This window comes from Siniperca chuatsi, linkage group LG6 (assembly GCF_020085105.1).
Source record: "Siniperca chuatsi isolate FFG_IHB_CAS linkage group LG6, ASM2008510v1, whole genome shotgun sequence".
In the NCBI taxonomy this organism is placed as follows: domain Eukaryota; kingdom Metazoa; phylum Chordata; class Actinopteri; order Centrarchiformes; family Sinipercidae; genus Siniperca; species Siniperca chuatsi.
This window is the reverse complement of record NC_058047.1, coordinates 23,490,958-23,510,859: the sequence shown is the minus strand read 5'-3', so window position 1 is coordinate 23,510,859 and position 19,902 is coordinate 23,490,958. Positions and strand designations below refer to the sequence as shown.

Here is a 19,902-nt window from a genome sequence, read left to right as displayed (position 1 = left end):
TGACCAAGGCTGAGAAAGTATTGTTTTCTTTGCGTAAGACACAGAGAAAGGAAATGAGAGGTGTATGATACAAAGAAACAGACAAACACACTCACGGATGATCATGTCTGGGATGAACAAATAGTAACGAATACGGGAGACTTTCCATGTGAATCAAAAGATGTTGAAAGTTTGTTAAAAAGCAACACACACAAACTGTCTTAATCTGTGAGTATTTTTATTTTATAAAACTAGTTACATTTATTGCAGGTTTAGTAATATACTTTCAATAAAATACTGTCAGTTATATGCATAAAGGAACTGTACAAATGTGACTCATGAAACATTGTTCTGATTGATCTGAGAGAACTGACTCCTTGCTAGGCATTTAGTGTGCCAACAACGAAAAGACAGAAAGAAAACATTTGCTGATTCAATTATCTAAAAATTCCAGATGCCATTTCCTGCAATAGAGGAAGTGGGTGGATTGCGCCTCAGGAAGTAGGCATGTCCTCGTGTCTCGGCTCCCCAGACCTTTTACTCGCTGTGTAAACATGATAGCATTCCTCCAGCTGTCCAAAAAGAGCTGCACTTACAAACTTATCATACAACCTTCATTTTTCACAGCTGACTTATTAAGTTATCTCTTGTGAAAATATCTCAACACCACAGTGAACCGAGCTGTATTGCAAGGATTGTCATTGTTCCTAAAGTGTGATACCTGTGGAAAGTAAACAAATAGGGTACAGTGAAAAGACTCAGGGTTAAGTTGCTGGGGAATGTGTGGGGTCAGACAGGTGGTGTGCTGTAGCGGATCTCCATGTTGAATTTGTCAGGCGTCTTGGGCAGCGGAGGCTTCTTCAGCATGTTGTGCTTCATGATCACCTCCTCGTTAGCATAGATCGGGTTGTCTGTGTCGTCAGAGTGGTACCCTGACTGGTATCCGCTCGTCTGATTGGATGACTCCGAGGCCAGAGACTCTTTACTCTTACAGCGCAGCAGCTGGCTGAGGAGAGAAAACAGGAAGGGGACATATATTTAATATTTGATTTGCAGCTAAAAAGAAATCAAGAAATGTGAGTAATGATGGGCAAGTAATGTGGGTCATAGTATACTGATGTTTAGTCTTCACCTGAAGTTGGGTGTAGTTGTCAGCTGTTGATTCAAACCTTTTACCTCCTCTGATGAGAAGTCCATACCACTGTCTGTGTGACCCTCCTGTGGAAGTGAGAACAATTGACATGAACACTGGTGGTTGGTGCCACAGAGAGAAACACTCAGACTCATTCATATTCTTTAGTTTGTAAAGTAGGGCTGCAATGATTATTTTTATTATCGATTAATCTGCTGATATTTTTTTCTATTTATCGATTAATCGTTTCGTCTATAACATGTCAAAAAATGCCTCTCACAAATTCCTAAGGCAAGGCAAGGCAGTTTTATTTATAAAGCACGTTTCATACGCAGAGGTCGATTCAAGGTGCTGAACAGAGAAGTTAAAACAACACAATTCAAAGTTAAAACAACACAATTCAAAGTTAAAACAACACAGTTAAATGTTAAAACAATAAAGCAGAATAAAAGAGCTACATCTATATAGAAGTAAGATTAAAAATAAGATAAAAGAGTAAAATAATAAATAAATGAAAAGATTTAAAATAATAATACAATGATAATACGGCCTTGGGTTTTAGAAACATTTAGGTAAAAGCATTTGAGAACAGCATGGTTTTCAGTCTGGATTTAAAAACTGCAATGGATGGGGCATTCCTAAGACCATCTGGCAGTTGGTTCCAGCGCTGGGCTTCATAAAGACTAAAAGCTGCTTCTCCATGTTTAGGTTTTTCCCTGGGTACCACTAGCAGTCCACTCGCCAGTGATCTAAGAGGTCTCGCAGGGATATATCAGTCATGTGTTTAGGGCCAGCTCCATGTAAAGATTTATAAATAAGTAAAAAGTCTTTCTGTGGCTTACTGGCAACCTGTGTAGAGATTTAAGAACTGCGGTGATGTGGGCTGTCCTTGTGGTTTTGGTCAGAACTCTTGTGGCTGAATTTTGAATAAGTTGCAGGTGGCTGATGGTCTTTATAGGAAGTCCTGTCAGAAGTCCATTGCAGTAGTCAATTTTGCTAGAGATAAAAGCATAAATGAATTTTTCGAGATCTTGTTTTGTCATAAGGTCCCTGACTTCGGCTCTGTTTAAAGATGATAAAATGCGGATTGTTGTAATGCTTTTAAATGACTTAAAACACCAAGGTTCTTAACCTGCTCTTTGGTTTTCAGTGCCTTTTCCTTTAGGTGAGCAGCAACGCTGAGCTTTTCATCTTTGCAGCCAAATACAATTACCTCTGTTTTTTCTTTGTTTAATTGCAAGAAATTTTGAGACACCCAGTTTGGGTTGGGGAGGCAGACACCATCTCCACATTTAAGAGTAGGCTTAAGACTTTCCTCTTTGATAACGCTTATAGTTAGGGCTGGCTTGGGTGAGTCCTAAACCATCCCATAGTTATGCTGCTATAGGTCTAGACTGCTGGGAGACTTCCCATGATGCACATCTTTTCCTCTCTCCCTCTCCATCTGTATGCATTTTTATCCCATTACTGCATGTTACTCACCTGAAACTGACCTTCTTTTGTTTCCATGATGGCCCAGTAATCAGGCCTATTGTTTTCTGGCTGCACCTCCCTCATCATTGTTAAGTACCTGATTAGCATATGATTGGCGTGACCATGGTGTTAATACACTGTGGTAAACGGTTGGCAAATCTAACAACCCTATTGCAAAGACTGACTTATAATCAGTTAATCTCAGAATATTTGTTGATTCATTTTCTGACAATCTACTAAATGACTAATCCAAGAATCGCCAGTCATCAGGCAGCTCTATTATTTTACACCGTGTCATCTAATATCAAGCAAATCATCTTGAGTTCTTGTTTCAATGAGACTTTGAGTCTTTTAACTACCTTTAAAAACAAGAACAATAATAATATAAGTAGTGATAATCATATTCACATTGTGTCAAAGGTGGCTGATTCAACTCCATGGTAATTTCATAAGCTTTACTTTGTGACTGTGTTGTATTGGACCAATGCATTTCTAATATTTCCTAATATTGTAAACGGAGCAAAGAAAATATTGCTGATTCTCACAGCAGTAAGTAGATGAAATCTGTGACTACTCTGTTTTGAGTGTGATCGTCCAGTGTCATAGACACTCACCATGACACTGCTGTGCGCCACAGGGATGTCCTCAAACATCTTCACACTGAGGGGCCGACTGCACCGCTCACTCTGCTGGGACAGTCTGCACAGAGAAGGGGAAGTGATTGAACAAGATTCACCACTGAGTATTTGAACTTTTAGAAGTGACAGTGGAGAGTGAGAGTAAGATCATCACGCTGACCCAAGGGATGGTGGGTTGTCGTAGTGGAGCTGAGCTTCCAGGATTTCCCCACTTTGGGGCCTGCTGTAGGGGATCCTGGGGTCAGGGGTCACTGGAGATCCTTCTGCCACGCTGCTTGCTGTCAGAGGGATGTAGTCCTTCCCATCCTGGAGACCAAGAGTACTCTAATGATATCACCTCAAATACAGTACACACTGGGCCAATTCATTCCACACAAATGAGTAGATTATATAATATAAATAAATAAATATATTTTTTTAACAATGTGACAAAGTACTTTACAAAAAGAAATAAAACCAGACAAGGCAGATAAAATGAGAATACTTTCCACTACTGGTGATATTAAATGTATTCCAGTAATTACTTGTCCTTGTGCTGTAATCAGATTTTTCTGATGTAACTCGTTTGAGTCAGCCTGTTTTTCTACTTCAATTTCAGGAAATGACTTCCCAAATTTCCCAGAATGACTTGGCAATGCTCGATGAATTGATGGGATTTGACGGCATTATCTTTGCATTAATGGGATATACAGGGACCGCTGACAGCCATAACAAAGACAGGCACTGAGAGATATTACCAAGGAAAATTGTGTGGCTTTGATAAAAATGGTACAACTGCCTCTTGTGTGACTGATTTATTCATAACTGTTGAATGTTGAAAGAGCTTCTGGGGTTTTTCTATGTGACTGACAATATTTTAGAGAGCTTAAATAGTGTCTGCTGTTGAACTACACTGTACGTAGCTGTGATTAAAAAACTAAACTAAAGGATGAAATTATCTTTGGTCACAGTAGACATTTGTTTTGACCCAAACAGACCTGTTGAGCACTGGCCTGTAGCAGGTTGCCCAGATGTTCAACCAGCTCTGCGAATGTTGGCCTGTCTGTGGGACGATCCAGCCAGCAGTCCAACATGGTCTGGTATCTATGAACACAAGTACATTGGATCTCAGTGAGATGGTGGATGGAGTTACATTTCTGTGATATGCTTAACTGCATCATGTCAACTTTCCCCTCACATCTCAGTGGTAGCGTATTCTGGGGGTCTCATCCTGGTGCCTTCCTTAAGCCTCCTGCAGAAAGACTCGTCAATGCAAACACCCGGATAGGGAGAAGCCCCTGCAGGAGATATGACAGAGGTGATACTGAATGTACAAAGTGGTCATTATGTGTCTAGTGTTATGTGTGCTGGAGATTACTAGGCTTACCCAGAGAAAAGATCTCCCAGAGAAGGACCCCAAAGGACCAAACATCACTTTGTGTGGTGTACACCCGATCGAAGATGGTCTCAGGAGCCATCCACTTCAGAGGGAGACGTGCCTGTAGCAAGATGGAGATGTAAGTTTCATTGCTTCACAGACCATTCAATTGTGTGAATGATCATCTACGTGACAGTTTGGGGGACTCACATCTCCCTTGCGGACATAGTCAGGGTCTTTGTATACATCTCTAGCGAGGCCAAAGTCACAGATCTTCACCACATTGTTCTCTGAAAGCAGGATGTTTCTGGCTGCTAGATCTCTGTGGATACACTACAGAGCGAACAGAAATAGAGGAATTCACATTCGCATGCAAAGAGAGATTATCATCTCCAGTTTTGGATGTCTACATGCATACACACACAGACTTCTAAATGATTGTAGTTTCACCTTGCGGGAGGACAGAAACTCCATGCCTTTGGCCACCTGGAAGCTGTAGCTTATCAGGTCTTCCATGGTCAGATGGTCATCGTCTGAGCTCTCTGTGGTCACATGATGCATTTTACAATCATAAATGTGAGCCCTGAGCAACATTGCAAGCATCCACAAGCAGTGAACTGGTGAGAAAGTGAAAACTGTCAATTTCTGAGTTCACCTTCCTGAGTGTCCACGTTGCTGCCTGAAGCCCTGTCTCCAGCTCTGGCGCAGACAGCCGTTCCTGTGCAGATGTCCAGCTGGGCAATCTTCCCCAGACCCAGATCCCCGTCGGTAACATCCTCCTCTGTAGACGCCCACCTCTGGCTGTCCACCTGCTTCCTCTGTTGACCATGGGGAAAACACAGACATCAGTTAAGAAAATGAGGAGAAAAAAGTTAGAATCATAAAAATCTTTTATTCAGGTTGCAGGTTTGTTTGGATTACAATATCATCCATGTTAGATAAAATCTGTGGGTCAGTAATGGAGCGCATTGCTGTGTAATGGTCTGTGGTCAATGATGTCACTGTTTGCAGCAGTCTGGGCCCAGTGTAACCACATCAGAGGGTTGGCTGCAGTTTACTGGCTGCATGAAGGTTGCACATCATTTACCTTGTAGGGGCTATACTCTCCGCGCTTACTCTTCAGGTAGCTGGAGAGGTTTCCATGTTTACAGTACTCCACAATCACCATCAGTGGCCCTGCAGAGAGAGGGAAGTGCAAAGAGGCTAAGGATCAAACTAAGAAGGATCAACAACTCATAACTTTACATTACAGGACTACAGAGAACATTTAGAGGCAGATTTAATAGGCTTAATAAATGGATTTAATAAAGTGTGAGGCATATTTGCGAGAAAGAAAAATAAATACCAGCCACGACAAATAAACACACATAACTTAGTGTTCGAAGGTGAAGTCTAACAGGTAGGTCAGGGAATGCTCGTTAAGTTCCATCACTAGCTCTCATAAAGAAGACAATTACTTAGGAACATTGCATGCTCAGGACACAAAAGGGGACAAAGTAAATAGGCCTGTCTTCATGTACAGTACAGCTAAGTGCTTTGTATAATGACTCACCTCCAGGCTTCGTACAGGCTCCCAGCAAGTTGACGACATTGAGATGATGCCCGATATGAATGAGTATTTTCAGCTCTGACATCAAGGCACGGTACTCACTAGATGTGGCTCCCTCTGTAACAGAGAGATACATTTAACTGTGTGTGTTTGAAGGTTTTCATTGTGTGTACTGTCTATATGTGTATGTGTGTGTGTGTGTGTGTGTGGTGGTGGTGGGGGAATATACTAACCCTTGAGCATCTTGACTGCAACAGTGGTGAATGTGGTAGCTTTCTCAATGCCAAAGGCGGCTGCTTCTACTACCTGACCAAACGCTCCTCGTCCCAGTGGGTCACCTTTAATGCAAAACATTTGTCATGATGTAGTACCCCTTCATCGACACCACCCGTCATAACATGATGTTTGAATTGATTTTAAACTGGAAGTTATGTAAATCTATTAACTATATAAAAGTGGATAATTTTTAGCCATGCTAGCATGGCTTTAGCAATAGCAATATCGGTCTGTCAGTCAGTAGGTCAGTCCACCACTTTGGTCCTGACTGAAATACCTCAACAACTATTGGATGGATTGCCATGAAATTTGGTACAGACATTTATGATCCTCAGAGAATAAATCCCAATGACTTTGGTGTTCCCCTGACCTTTCCTCTATTGCCACCGTGATGTTGACATCTGTGGTTTTGAGTGAAATGTCTCAACAACTATTAGATGGATTGCCATGAAATTTGGTACAGACATTCATGTTACCTCAGGATGAATTATAATAACTTTGGTTATCTAGCACCGTCATCAGGTCAAATTTGACTTTGTCCAACACTTAAGTTTATTGAGTAAATACCTGCAAAATTGACATTCCCATCAGCCTCAGCTGTACTTTGTGTTTACTGCTAATTAGCAAATGTCGGCATGCTAACATGCTAAATTAAGATGGTGAGCAAGGTAAACATAATACCTGATAAACATCAGCATGTTAGCATCGTCATTGTGCTGATATTAGCATTTAGCTCAAAGCACTGCTGTGCCTAAGTACAGCTTCACAGCTGCTAACATAGCTGTAGACTCTTGTTGTATTACAAGACATCGTGGTCCTGGAATTGTAGCTTGGTCTTTTTAAGTAGGTTGTTTGCTCAAGTTTGCATTCGTACTATTACTGCTTGGAGTGGCAGAAACTGGACATTTAAAACCATTCATCCATCACTTTTAGCTTTCTATTTCAACATATCTCCTCGCTTGCTAACTAGTTTTTACATCTCTCAAGCAATATATATATTTTTTTACCAAATCATAATTTTAATGTTTTTTAATTAGCTGAGCTACTCCACAATCTTACTACACATCCCCTCGTACATAACTGCAGAAGTACCCCCTGGGGTACACGATTGGAAATCCCTGCACTAATCCTATTACATAAATGTTTGTCTGTTGTTACTTTTTTCTTTTTGTTTTTTCTTCCCTTGAATTTTCTGTCTCTTTTTATACTCAACAAAAGTATGTTAAGTAAAAAAGATATGTCCATTTTGAACTTGAACTGCTCAAACATCAAAAAACAATGGCCCTTAGGCACAGGAGCATATCTATGTTCCCAGGGATGGATTAGAAATTAGATTAAAAATGCTTGCTTGTAACCCCTCCACAAGGAGATATCTGAGCTGGGACTTGTAGGGATTCAGTGTCTTGTTCAAGGGCATTTCAGTGATGCAGATGCTTTTTGTCACAAGTTGAAGAACTGTCTTTTCTTTCTGCCTACAGTATTCTCTGGATTGAATCAGATTTGTGTCTCACCTAGCTTCAGTCTGTCCCGAGGGAACTCCCATTTGTTAGCATCATACATGAGCCTTTCACACTGCTCATCCGTGGGCATGTCCTCTGAGTCCAGGATCATGGACAGGTAGCCCGTCTTCAGTTCCACACCATTTGGCTGAAACAGTGTGAGAGAGAGAATGTGTGTGAATTAATGGGCGATATTTGTCTCAGTTCTTCCCTTTCACTACAGTGAAACTGTACATCAGTTTTCCAGTGACTCTGGTGCTCTTCCAATAAAAGGGGCCCAATCAGTGCAGTGGGTCTACGTGACTTATGGGAACAGAGAGTGGCCCTGTTGTTCCTGCATACAAAGGAGAGCGACCACTGAGAGCCAGGCCAGTCACTTCCAATCAGTCATACACACCCACAGTGTGTGTGTGCTTGTTCATGTGTGTGTGTTTTAGCTGTAAACTTTTTTTATTCATTATCTTCTCCCTTGTGTGTAACTGGAGGGGAAATCCAAGGAAGGAAAAGTATGGCAAATTGGAGGATGAGGATGAGGATGAGGAAGTTCTTACTCTCTTTCTTCCACGGATGACAAAGACGATCAGTAACCAGAAAAACATGGCGATGACCACTGACCCAATAGGAACAATCAGTTCCACATTAGTCTTTTCCTCTGCACCTAGAATAAACACAACAATATGAGTTGCATGAAGTATTCACAAGTAACCTTATAATAAAACGTGTTAAAGATCATACAACTAATCCAATACATTTGGGACACATTCTTCAGGGAAAAACGTGGGACAGTCACAGTGGAATGTCAATTACAATTTCGGTTAGCGTGCCTTGGCAGCGTTGCATAAAGTTCAGACAGGTTTGCCATTGTCTTTGGTATGTGCACATGTGTGTCTGTGTTTGGGTTGGAGGAAGGAGACTGTTGGAATCTGGACTGTAAGCAAACTGATATTTTATCTAGTCATAACAAATGGTCAGGAGTCAGCACAAACTACTGCCAATGACAACTTGGAAAAGGCCTATCAGCGCCATAGTAGTGTGTAACGACATGCTGTAATGAACTGACTCTCCACTACAACTCAGCCTGGGAACTGTACGAAAATTATTAGGGGGAAAGAGGGGAGGGAGGGTATTTTTGGGGAGAGCAATATTTACATCAAAAAGCTTTCATTTTGAAGAAACGTGTCTGGCTATGTGACTCAGGCATCATGTAATTGGACAGTCAGACATCCGATCTCATAAATATCAGGCTATAGTATATAAGACTGAACCACTCTCCTCACCCTAATAATTTTCATAAAGTCCCTTAGTTCTAAATTGCCTCCTCTTCCTGTATGTGGCTCTGTAAAACTCCTTCATATGCAGAGATTTTCTTGTTAGCAGGTCTGTCCTCTAACCTCCCTCGTTAGCAGGGCTGGCGCCTGAGCTGGGAGCTACTGTAACTGGGTCTACATTCTGCTGGCGGGGACCAGGTCACGTAGGCCCTAGTTCTAGTTAGCGCATTTGTTTGTTTGTTGCTGTGTCTCTGTGTTCAGGACAAAAAAGGGTGGACAGGAGTGCAGAGGCTGGGGCTGGGGCTGGGGCAGGGCTGGCCTCTCCCTTTGTCCTGCAGTCTCCTCATTGTTTTGGATTTAGAAACTCTCAGGAGGATGCGTGCTAACTGGGTCAACTTCCTGTCACGAGGAAGCAAAGTTATTCTTATTCTACATCTTTGATATCAAAAATGTCGTATGTGACTTGGTGAAACCTTGATGCTAGATAAAAACACATGGTCTTTGTGAGTATTGTGGGTATTGAGGTTAAGGCTAAACTCATGCTCTCGTGCAGAACTACTACAAAGCACACAAAACAACTAAAAGAGACTCAAAACAACTGCAAGGAGACACAAGATGACCAAAAGAGATACAAACACCGACAAAGAGACACTAAACACGTACAAAAAAAGCACAAAATAAGTACAAAGAGACTTAAAATGACTACAAGGAGACACAAAATGACCACAGAGAGACACAAAGAGACACAAAACAATGTGGGCTTCCTCCTATGTAGAAGGGGTTGGGAGCTTTTACATGTCTGTGCCCAGGGGCCCATTGTCTCATAATCCATCTATGCTATCAGCAAACAGGAAATACTACATGATTGTACACTGATATTTCAGTTTTCATCATTTGCCATTTGGCACCAGCTTGGGCAGGGACTGACCTTCAGTAGTCAAAAAGGCCCGTGAGGTGTCACAGCCACGGCTGTTACATGCAGTGCAGGTGTACAGACCACTGTCCTCCTTCTTCACACGCTGAATTGTCAGAATATGGTTGCGCTGGCTCAGAATCACACCTGAAAGCAATCCATATTGCTTTTTAATAGCTGTGGCAACTTGTGAAGTGAGTCAGTGTTCATTGAAAAGCCATGCACGTCTCACCTGAACCTTCCACCACAGTGAGGTTGTTTTTTGTCCACACCACCGTTGGGTTTGGCATCCCTGTTGCATCACAGTGGAGACTGATTGTTCCACTCATGTTAACTTTTTGATCGGTTAAATTATTAAGGATCCTTGCAGCCTCAAGACCTGAAATCAGAATCAAACAAAATTCATTTAAAAAACACATGAATCTATAAATGTCAGTTTTTGTTGAATCTAAAGATTTCCTCTCTTAAAACATCTGAAAGAATCAGTTTAAGTTGTGAGGCACAAGGAAATGATCATGCTTTTCTTCAATCAAATCCTCACTCTTAATACTTGCAGAGAAATATACCACTCATATTTTCTTATTGTATGTTATTTTATATTCTTGATGATCCTAATATTCATGCATTCTGCTTTGTCTAAAGATAGTGACACTTGTCTTTTGACAAGTCCATGAATATGAAAATAGTGTAATGGCACCTAAAACAAGTAAGTCACTCTACAGGCATTAAGCACCACTTAAGACTGAAGATATGACAATAACGTGCCTCTTAAACTGATGAGACGTATGTGACTTACAATGAAATTATGGTTTTCCATTGTGAATGATGACTTGTAGGTCCTGAATGGCACATTTTCAACCAAAAAACAGGGAATTGTACATTTTTCTTACTTTTGAGAGAAAGATGGCGTAGCAAGCAGGTTCTCTCCTGAGTCTTGATATTTTCGACCTGACAGGCATACAGACCCTCATCATGACGGGACGCGTTGGGCAGTGGCAGCTCCAGGGTCACGTTGGTGCCCTGCACGCTGGACAGCACTACATGCGACAGGGGCCTCAGGTGCAACGCCAGGGAGCGACAGCGCTGCATCGACCCAATCTGCTTTAATTTTGAGACGTTGGTCACGCGGAACCAGGCAAGGTTGCCGTAGATCAGCCTGTCTGCCTTACACTGCAGAACAACATGGTCCTCCTCTAAGGGCTCATTGGATGGAGACACACTCACCTCAAGGCCACCTACGGCGTACAGGTGGACACACAAGCAAGAATGAGAACAGCATGATGAATACTGAAACGTAGTCATGATTACAGGAAGAGCCCACGTGAGACAGAAATTAAGAAAAAGCACAGTGCTCACGTGTCACATGGAAAAAGATGATGCGTGAATCCTCTCCTGCTTTGTTGGCAGCCATGCATCTGTAGAGGGCATGGGTCTCAGCTTTCTGAATCTTCAAAGAGCTCACGATTTTCTAGGGAAGTGCAGTGACTTTGTGAAAAATTGCACATTAAATATAGTCAAAATGCAACATCCACTGTTTAACTGATTGGATTCTTATGGTCGTGGACTGCAGGGGGAATGGAGGTGTAATCAAGAGGAATTATTTACCTTTTGAGCAAGATCAGGGTCAGTCATAATTCGTTCTACAGGGTGGTGACCAGTGCTATTGCTGATATTTTTCCAACCTGTACACTCCTCTAGCTGTACCTCAGACTTCATCAGCCATGACCTGTTGGAGCAAAACAAACAGAAACCAGGTAACACTAACACATCTTGCTGTGTTATACTCCTGCAGAAGTTTCTCTTTCAAACCAAACACATATTGTATATGTATACTTACAAATGACACACAAATGAAGAACTATGACTTTCACTAGTACGGTCATGTATTTATTTTTCATAAGTTTTTTTTTTTGTTTTTGCTGCGTTATGCAATCTATTTTTAGTTGAGACAAACTGTCAGTCGAAATTAAGAAACACAGGAAAAGTTTGACGAGTGTTTTGTCGAATACGACTGTAAAACTGGGTACATGACAACGAGGGAAAGAAAGTATACAAGAAGAGACGCAGCATCAGCAGGAAGAAGCTCTTTTTTTGACAGAGAGCACGACGGGAACAACAGGAAACATAGTGCAGGACTGAGGAAGAGCCCTGATATGTAGGCAGAAGATAAGGAACCTGCTGATGGTCAAAGCAGCCACTCACACACGCCTCCTCCTTTCTAGCAACACTCGTCAAATCACTGAATGCCGCGCAGACCTCCTGTCTATATATCACACAGACAGAGCTGCTATCTTAAACAGCTGATCCAGAGAGGTACACAGCTGGTAGTAAAAATCTCTGATGTGTTTACAAAATTAGTTACATTCAGAGTCTGATTAATTGAAGTCCTAAAAATAGACATTGTGAAGAGCATGAATCACATCCGCTGATCTGCGTCAGGTCAGAGTGCGCTCTTATTGTCTCTTCTCTTGTTTTTGTCAACATCACGAAAGCAGCTATTTGTCTCCTAAATCAACAACCTGCTGACAATGAGTGACTGATAAACATGCGAACACTGCGTACGTTCACAAAAGGAAGTCCCCCCCTTTCTCTCTCTCTCTCTCTCTCTCTCTCTCTCTTTTTCTCTCTGTGACTCTCTCTCTCACACGCACACTGAAGAAAGGTGGACTTACAAGAAGGCCTCTGGACAGTCCTCCTTGGACATCCACTGCCACTGGATGTGTGCAGGTGTGGGAAATCCACGAGCGGTGCACCTTAGGGTGGGGCTGCTGCCATACGGGTGCACATCAGTGTCCACCGCCACCTCCTTCTCAATGATATGAGGAGGCACTGTAGAAGAAGACATCAAGAGTTATCACCACTGTCTCTTGGCCAATAGCGTCAGACAGCTCAAGAAGAAATAAAAAAAAGGGAAAACATGCCGTTGACCAGCAGCTGGAAAGAGTGTCTCCATTCCTCTTTAGTAATCTTATTGGTCAGGACCATTGTGTAATTCCCTGCATCCATTTCTGTGACTCCACGGATGATGAGGGCATCACTTTTCTGTTTTATTCTGTAATCATCCCTCAATGGTAGGCCATTTTTTAACCTGGGCAGACAGAGGGAAGTAATGTTACAAAGTAATGTGTAACACAAAGGTCGCAATGGAAAGTTAATTCTGTCTTCAGCACATGGACTATAACTTTTTAACATTTTGTCAAAGTTATACAGTATGCATTTAGCAGACTACCTGTACAACAAACTGCTACTAATATACTTATGCTACAACTTATTCTTCTGCTGTGAACATACCATTTAAAGCTGGGCTCCGGGTAGGCTGAGTACTTGACAGGGATCGTGGTGGATGTTTGATCTCCCACATTTACCTCCCAAACCTTCGTCAACGGCTCTTTCATATCAATGAAAGGCTTTTCTGGAAACACAAGAAAAATCACAAAATGTTGTTAGCGACACAAATCATCAATATTTCAAGATTCAAAACTTTATAGCCATTTCAACGCAGCTGACGGGAAGCTTACATAAGACTAAAACTAAACAGAAACCTCAGGACATCACATAACTACACTGAGACACAAAGCCTCGTGAATCAAACACATTCATGCTGTACCAGCAGTGGTATGCTGTAATCGTACGGTGCTGTTTATCCATGCATTACTATTGCAGAGACCAGTTGGAAAGGTTTTTTTGCAATAGTTTTTTCTCTTACTTTTGCACTAGATGTGCCTTATGGAGTCCTGAAACAACAAAAAGTTTGTAAAATGTTATCAGACAAGTCAAAAATAAAAATAATCAATAAATACTACTGTTACTTAAATTAATTACAATGGAGTGTGAAATAAAATACACAGCCTTATATATTTCCATTCCATTCAAATTATTTAACAAACAATATTATTTATTGATTTATTCAGTTATATTGTCAGCTTCTTTGACAACCTTTTACTACATTTTTTCAGTTTCAGGGCTCCATAAGGCACATCTAGTGAAAAAGTAAGAGAAACAACTATTGCAAAAAAACATTTTTAACTGGTCTCTGCATAAATAGTAATGTATGGATACATGCATGCTACGATTACAGCATACCACTGCTGGGTCCATTGTTTCAATTGCATGAAATGCCACCGAGCAGTAGTCAAACGTGCAGAGCTTTATATAAGATTCTCAGTGATATCACAGAAAGAATTGCACAAGACATCCTGAATGTTTCCATTGGATATAATGGTGTAACCAAAAAAAACTGCAACTGGAGTAACTTCTTTTGGTCCAGTTAATAGATACACAAAAAATAAATAACACATCAGAACCCTCAGCTGCCTTTAAGAGACAAAACCACATGTCCTAAAATCTCTAACCCTTTCGTGAATGTAAAATTCTTGGTTTTATAGCATGAAAGAAGTACTGAAACAGTTGTCTACAACAACATTGTTTTCACTACACCTACCATACACTTTAAGAAATGCTGAGGCACTTTTCTCCATCTGCCCACTGGATGCAGTGCAGGTGTACTTTCCGGTGTGATCAACTGTGACATTCTCCACTATGAGTGTGTTGGACAGCTCCAGAGAGTTCCACAGCTTCTTCTTGTGGGGTGTTGCATGGGTCGACCTCGAACCATTCACAGAGGTCTGTCATAAGAGAGACACTTCAGTAATACAGTTTGTCTTCAAAACAGACCATTTAGAACATATTGGCTTTATTCCACCAAGTTTAATTTTCTAATGTAAGCAGGCAGAACATCAAAAACACATCTGGTCACCTTTACACTTTGACCTGTTATAGAGATAAGCTGAAGGATTCCTGAAAGCAGGAAGTAAGGAAGATGTGCAAGGAGAACAGGAAGTGAGATACAGCACTTCTGGTCTCTCTGTGTGTCCTCAGCGGTGAGTAAAACAGGCTGATTGAAGGCTGTCACATCATTTAAAGTATACAAGCGCGTTAACCATCACAGGGGAAGTGCAGAAAAGCCTCGGGCACTGACCAGAGCCTGACCGGAGTGCGTCCAGTTGAATTCGATGCCCACATTGAGCTCGGTGTGGGCAGTGCAGCTGAGCACCAGCTGCTCCCCCACAGACAGCCTCACTTGCGTGGGGTTCAGGGTGAGGTCATAGATCTTGTATCCTGCGGAAAAGGGAGGGAAGACACAGCAGTCAGTCGACAGCCTTTTGTTCTCCTGCGACTACAGACTCTCTCTGTCTCTGCATCTACTCTCGCTCACTCGCTCAGTACTTCACCGAGTCCCTCTTTCACTTACTTACTATTAGTCCCTGTGTCTCACTCTCTCTGTCACACACACACACACACAGATATAGATTACTTTTACAATTTAGACTTCTACATCATTTTCTGCTTGAATCTTTTTCCATCTTACCGACAACAGCAACAATGTAGAGAGGGGACTTAAATGTCTCATTTCCAATACGAGTCTGGCAGGACACGACGCCGGCGTAGCTGATCAGATAACTGGGAACAGTGAAACCCGTCCTGGCGTCCCACAGAGAATCCTTCCCATCGAGATGGAGCTCCTTATTTGGATACTTCTGACAGACACACAAAGGGACTGATTTTGATTTTGATTTTTTTTAAATAAAAACATCTTGCAAATAAGATCGCATTACTTTTTTTAAAAACACATTAGGTAAAAAAATAAATAAATAAATCTCAGTAAAGTGATATGGAACTATCAGCACAGGAGTTGCTGATAATAGAGGAATTGAAATCACTCATGAGAATGTATTTTTCAGTATGTTAGCTCGAAACCATATTAAATTGGATTTTGTCTCAGTTCCACTGATTTAAAGGGGCACTCTACTGGTTTAACACATAAAGGTTCATCATGAGGAGTACAACCTTGACAGTTGCATAATGTCTCTATAATCTGTGGCTCTGGAGGAGCTCTCTAAAGTTTCTCTAAAATCTGACTCTTGTGAGTCCCCAGACTTTATGGAAATGCAATACTGAATTGTAACCCTTTAAAATGCGATTTGATATTAGTTTATATTAATGTGCCCTTAAATTGGGGAAAATGAAATACCACTTGAAAAATAACTTATTTCCTGCCTCTTATAAAACAATGAAACCTTTTATGTTCTAAATCTACTGTGATGCCTTTCGTCCTACAGAAGTTGCTCCAGCTTGTACAACACGTCAGATTACACCAAGAAAGGATATGAAGGGAACAGAAACAACTCTTCCTTACAGTGTGGAGCGTAACGTTGAGATTCTCCACTGAGCCTCGGCATGGTATAACCACCCGCTCTCCCTCACGGATGAACACCACCTCATATTCTTTCTCAGACGGCACGAACGGCACCTTGTAATCTAAAATCAAATGCACAAACATCAGATATGTGTTTAAATTCAGTTAGAAGAAAGTTAAAGTGAAATCAAGGTGGAACTAATTGGTCACCTCAAATTTTCTTGTACACACAACTGGATGTTTGAACACACTGCATTAAATGTAAAACTGTGTGATAGTGTATCCTTCGTGTGGCTGTGGCTTTAACAGTGTGGGTCCTTTAGTGGCCCCAGCAGCATGAGATATATCGTAATTCACTTCAAATGATCCTGATGATTGTAAGAAAGACATTTTAACCACACTGTACTGTAGGTTTTTCTCTCACCACGTAGTGGACTTTGAACACTTTTTACCATATAAATGTAGAACTTTTTACAGTATTTTGGGTTAAAATGTTGTCACTGTGCGATACTATTTGCAGTAATATCACTCATAATAATCCAACCATTAACAACATTTTTACCAGTTTGTGTCTGACCTGACAGTGGGTTTGTGAACCACAGTCATCCATAAAAGATTGTTTGAATGTATAGCCTAGATCAATAAATACTTAGCTAGGATTTTCCTAACTGTCCAAAGCATATTTGCCATGCAGGTCTTCTGTATAACACGACATCACAACAAAACGCAGCACCATAATGCCACTGCCACCCCTCCAGTTGCACTCCAAAATAAGGTTAAAGTGAGTTATACCTTGGACAAACACATAAGTCGCTGCTGAAGTCTTGCCATCTTCGACTCTCAGGTCGCTGTAGGAGCACTGGTACTGTCCAGTTTCATTCACAGTTGCGTTGGAGATCCGCAGAGTTGTGCAAAAGAGTCCTGATCCACTGCAGTCACTGGTGGAGAAGCGAGTGCTTGTAGAAGGGGTCGTCCACCTCAGGTACTGGCGACCTCTGCCGGATCGAGGGACAGGGAATTATAAATGTTGCTTTTGTACACTGTGTATGCATGTGTTGATGGCTGTATATTGTATATTTATGTATATGTAAGGTATGTTTATGCATACCTGCATGTTAGTTCCAGGTTGTCAGATTTGTTCATCCTGTGGATGCCATAGATGTTCAGTGTTGGTGGATCAGGCATAAACCGCAGCTCAATGGCTGGAGGAATCAACAACACAATCAATCACAGCAAAAACTGGCAACAAACACGATCAACAATCATGACATCCGTCTGTACGGCCCTAACAAACAGAGCGGTCAGAGGTCACACACATACACAGTGTGTCATTTTTTAAATGAAAATTAATCAGGTCAAAAGCACAAGGTTGAAACTGTAAGTACAATACAGGAAAAAAGTAGAACTGTTTTGTAACTGGCTCTCTACTCGGGGCCATTTTTCCACTGCAGCAGCAAATGGCTGAGCTGTGTCAAAACAGGAAGCAGGGGAAGATGGGCCGGGTCAGGCTCAATAGCCCAGCACAGTGTGGCCTAGGTGGGGTTCCTGTTTCTGAGGATACACGCTGCCCACCACCTCCCTGTGAGGCCCTAAAGCACATATTGTATTGTATGGAAAAAACACGTTAGGCTGACCAAGAAGGCAAATGTGCCTTAATATAACTCAATGACCCCTAAATTAACATGCCGATCCTCATTTTTTGCAAATATAAAATGGGATTATGACTGGTTGAAACTAATTCTTCTTTGTCAAATAGACACACATTTCCCTCCTTTAACTCATCATATCCCTTTGTGCGTATATTAGCATAACAGAAATTAGCTGACACACACTCCAATACTTTTTTATGCTCTTCACTTTTGCAATGATCCCAGTGAACAGACTTAACTGTTCATTAACCATAAAAGTGTTCAGCAAGCCATCATTGTCACAACTGAGGACTACATTAAACTCAGAGAAATATAAAACAATCTGGTAGCATTTATTAATGGCAAATGGATTTGTTATTTAACTGAAGTTAGTAGTAAAGATAGATAGATATAATTCATTCTCTTACCAGCAACACAACTGATTTCCAGAATTATGCCAAATAGTGGAATGACGGAGACTGCCGGAGCCATCATCCGTCAGAAGACATGGACAGAGTCCTCATGAACATCCAATAAAAAAAAGCTTCAGCGCAGTAATAATAATCCTCCAAGCTCAGTACTAATCCATTGACGTCTGATGCTTTATAGTCCACTCCCGAGAAAAGTCTGTGAAAGTCATGAAAACAAGCAGCAGTAGAGTGTGGCTGCGTGTGTCCCCATGGAGCTGAAGCTGAGGATGGAGAGAAGCGCTTCAGCTGAACAGCCTGCAGGGGAGGAGCGTCTCTCTCTTACCAGAACTAAAAACTACCACATGAGAGATACTGCTGGACTTTGTTGCTGGGTGTTGGAGGGACAAACACTGAACTCTGATCAGATGTTTTGAAGGACACTTCTTTAATTTAATGTATAATACATCATAATGTATTTGTTGAATATATTTTGTATTAATAAGTAGTAACTAAAGATTTGAAATAAATGTAGATGAATTAAAAGTACAACATTTGCCTCTGAATTGTAGTAGAGTAGGAATATAAGTAATATAAAATGGAATTAAGCTAGTACCTCAAAATTATACTTAAGTACTTGAGTAAATGTACTTAGTTACTTTACAATACTGGCAATTATTTCTAAGGTAATTTAAGTATCTATATTATATTCATTTAAAACTTTGATTTTCAAATGAAATTTAGGAACATGTTTTTCCAAATTGCTTTAAATTGTTTTAAAATGCATTTGATGTAGTGTTCTGTGTCTGATAAAAAGAAACAAATGAGCACTTGATTAAATTTCAATAAACCAAGTGAAAAGGGTGGTTGTTCATTTAGTTCATTTTAATTCCATTTTCATTTAAATAAATGAATAAATACATAAATAAATAAATATGCCTATAAAAAATAAATATGCCCATGAAATAATTCAATAATTCAAATAATTCAATATATAAATACATGTAAATATAAATATATAAATGAGTCAATATAGTTCAGTAAATAAATAAATAGGTTTTTATTTAAAAAAGGATATTTTTCAAATGACTACTTTTATTTATTTCATGGGACTTTTGTTTCATAATGCAACATTTATTTCCCAGCTCTTTTTATTCCCATCTGTTAGATTTAAATGACGGGGGCACGGTTACCTCACAGAGCAGCAAGGCCGACACAGCCTCAGAGACGATGGAGGCCAGTTTGCAGTGACGACACTCCAGGGAATACAGTACCGAGGTGGGGTTTTTGCCAGGTTCGGCTCCTGGCACCCCTGGCATCCTGCTCTGCCTCAGCTATCGGTGATTTATGGAGTTTCCTGATGTACAGATAGCTTTACTTCTCTGAATTTGGGGCAAACAAGAGGAAGAAATTCAGGGCAAGGAAATGTGAGGTTGTGTGGAAGATAATACTTTATAACAGCTAGGGAAAGTTGCTGTCTATACTGTACTGTACTGAAATCAAAACAACTTCTAAAGTATTCAGTAGTAAAAAGCTGTGAATTGTCTTGGCACTGTTTGTGTTTATGCTCTGAGATCACAAGAGGGA

The 19,902-nt window shown here is 40.8% G+C and overlaps 1 protein-coding gene across 2 annotated transcripts; it reads right to left on the bottom strand.

Moving 5' to 3' along the window:
* Positions 1–200: 200 nt before the first annotated feature.
* On the bottom strand, positions 201–18,655 carry kdr (kinase insert domain receptor (a type III receptor tyrosine kinase)). 2 transcript variants are annotated; one of them, XM_044200115.1, is made up of 30 exons: positions 18,337–18,655; positions 17,389–17,482; positions 17,073–17,275; positions 16,281–16,402; positions 15,453–15,621; positions 15,063–15,202; positions 14,526–14,709; positions 13,376–13,496; positions 13,006–13,172; positions 12,757–12,913; positions 11,690–11,810; positions 11,441–11,552; positions 10,975–11,319; positions 10,317–10,463; positions 10,100–10,231; positions 8,455–8,561; positions 7,916–8,051; positions 6,362–6,466; positions 6,132–6,245; positions 5,667–5,755; positions 5,235–5,397; positions 5,030–5,121; positions 4,790–4,912; positions 4,589–4,700; positions 4,400–4,499; positions 4,200–4,305; positions 3,383–3,528; positions 3,199–3,283; positions 1,112–1,197; positions 201–985 (listed from the first exon to the last, which is right to left on the bottom strand). In XM_044200115.1, exons 1-30 carry the CDS (start codon positions 18,401–18,403, stop codon positions 769–771), a joined length of 4,062 nt encoding a protein of 1,353 aa, XP_044056050.1. In that variant the 5' UTR covers positions 18,404–18,655; the 3' UTR covers positions 201–768. The 2 variants fall into 2 exon arrangements, with proteins under 2 accessions (XP_044056050.1, XP_044056049.1); XM_044200114.1 differs by having other exon boundaries at positions 15,453–15,618; positions 18,337–18,607.
* Between the last annotated feature and the right edge of the window lie 1,247 nt (positions 18,656–19,902).

Bases quoted from the DNA above. Each gene is read 5' to 3' on its own strand.
- kdr (XM_044200115.1), bottom strand. From the start codon at position 18,403: ATGATGGCTCCGGCAGTCTCCGTCATTCCACTATTTGGCATAATTCTG. The intron at 11,320-11,440 runs GTGAGCACTGTG...TGTACGCCGTAG, and splicing joins CATCTTTTTCCATGTGACAC to GTGGCCTTGAGGTGAGTGTG. The intron at 4,701-4,789 runs GTGAGTCCCCCA...ATCTTGCTACAG, and splicing joins ACTATGTCCGCAAGGGAGAT to GCACGTCTCCCTCTGAAGTG.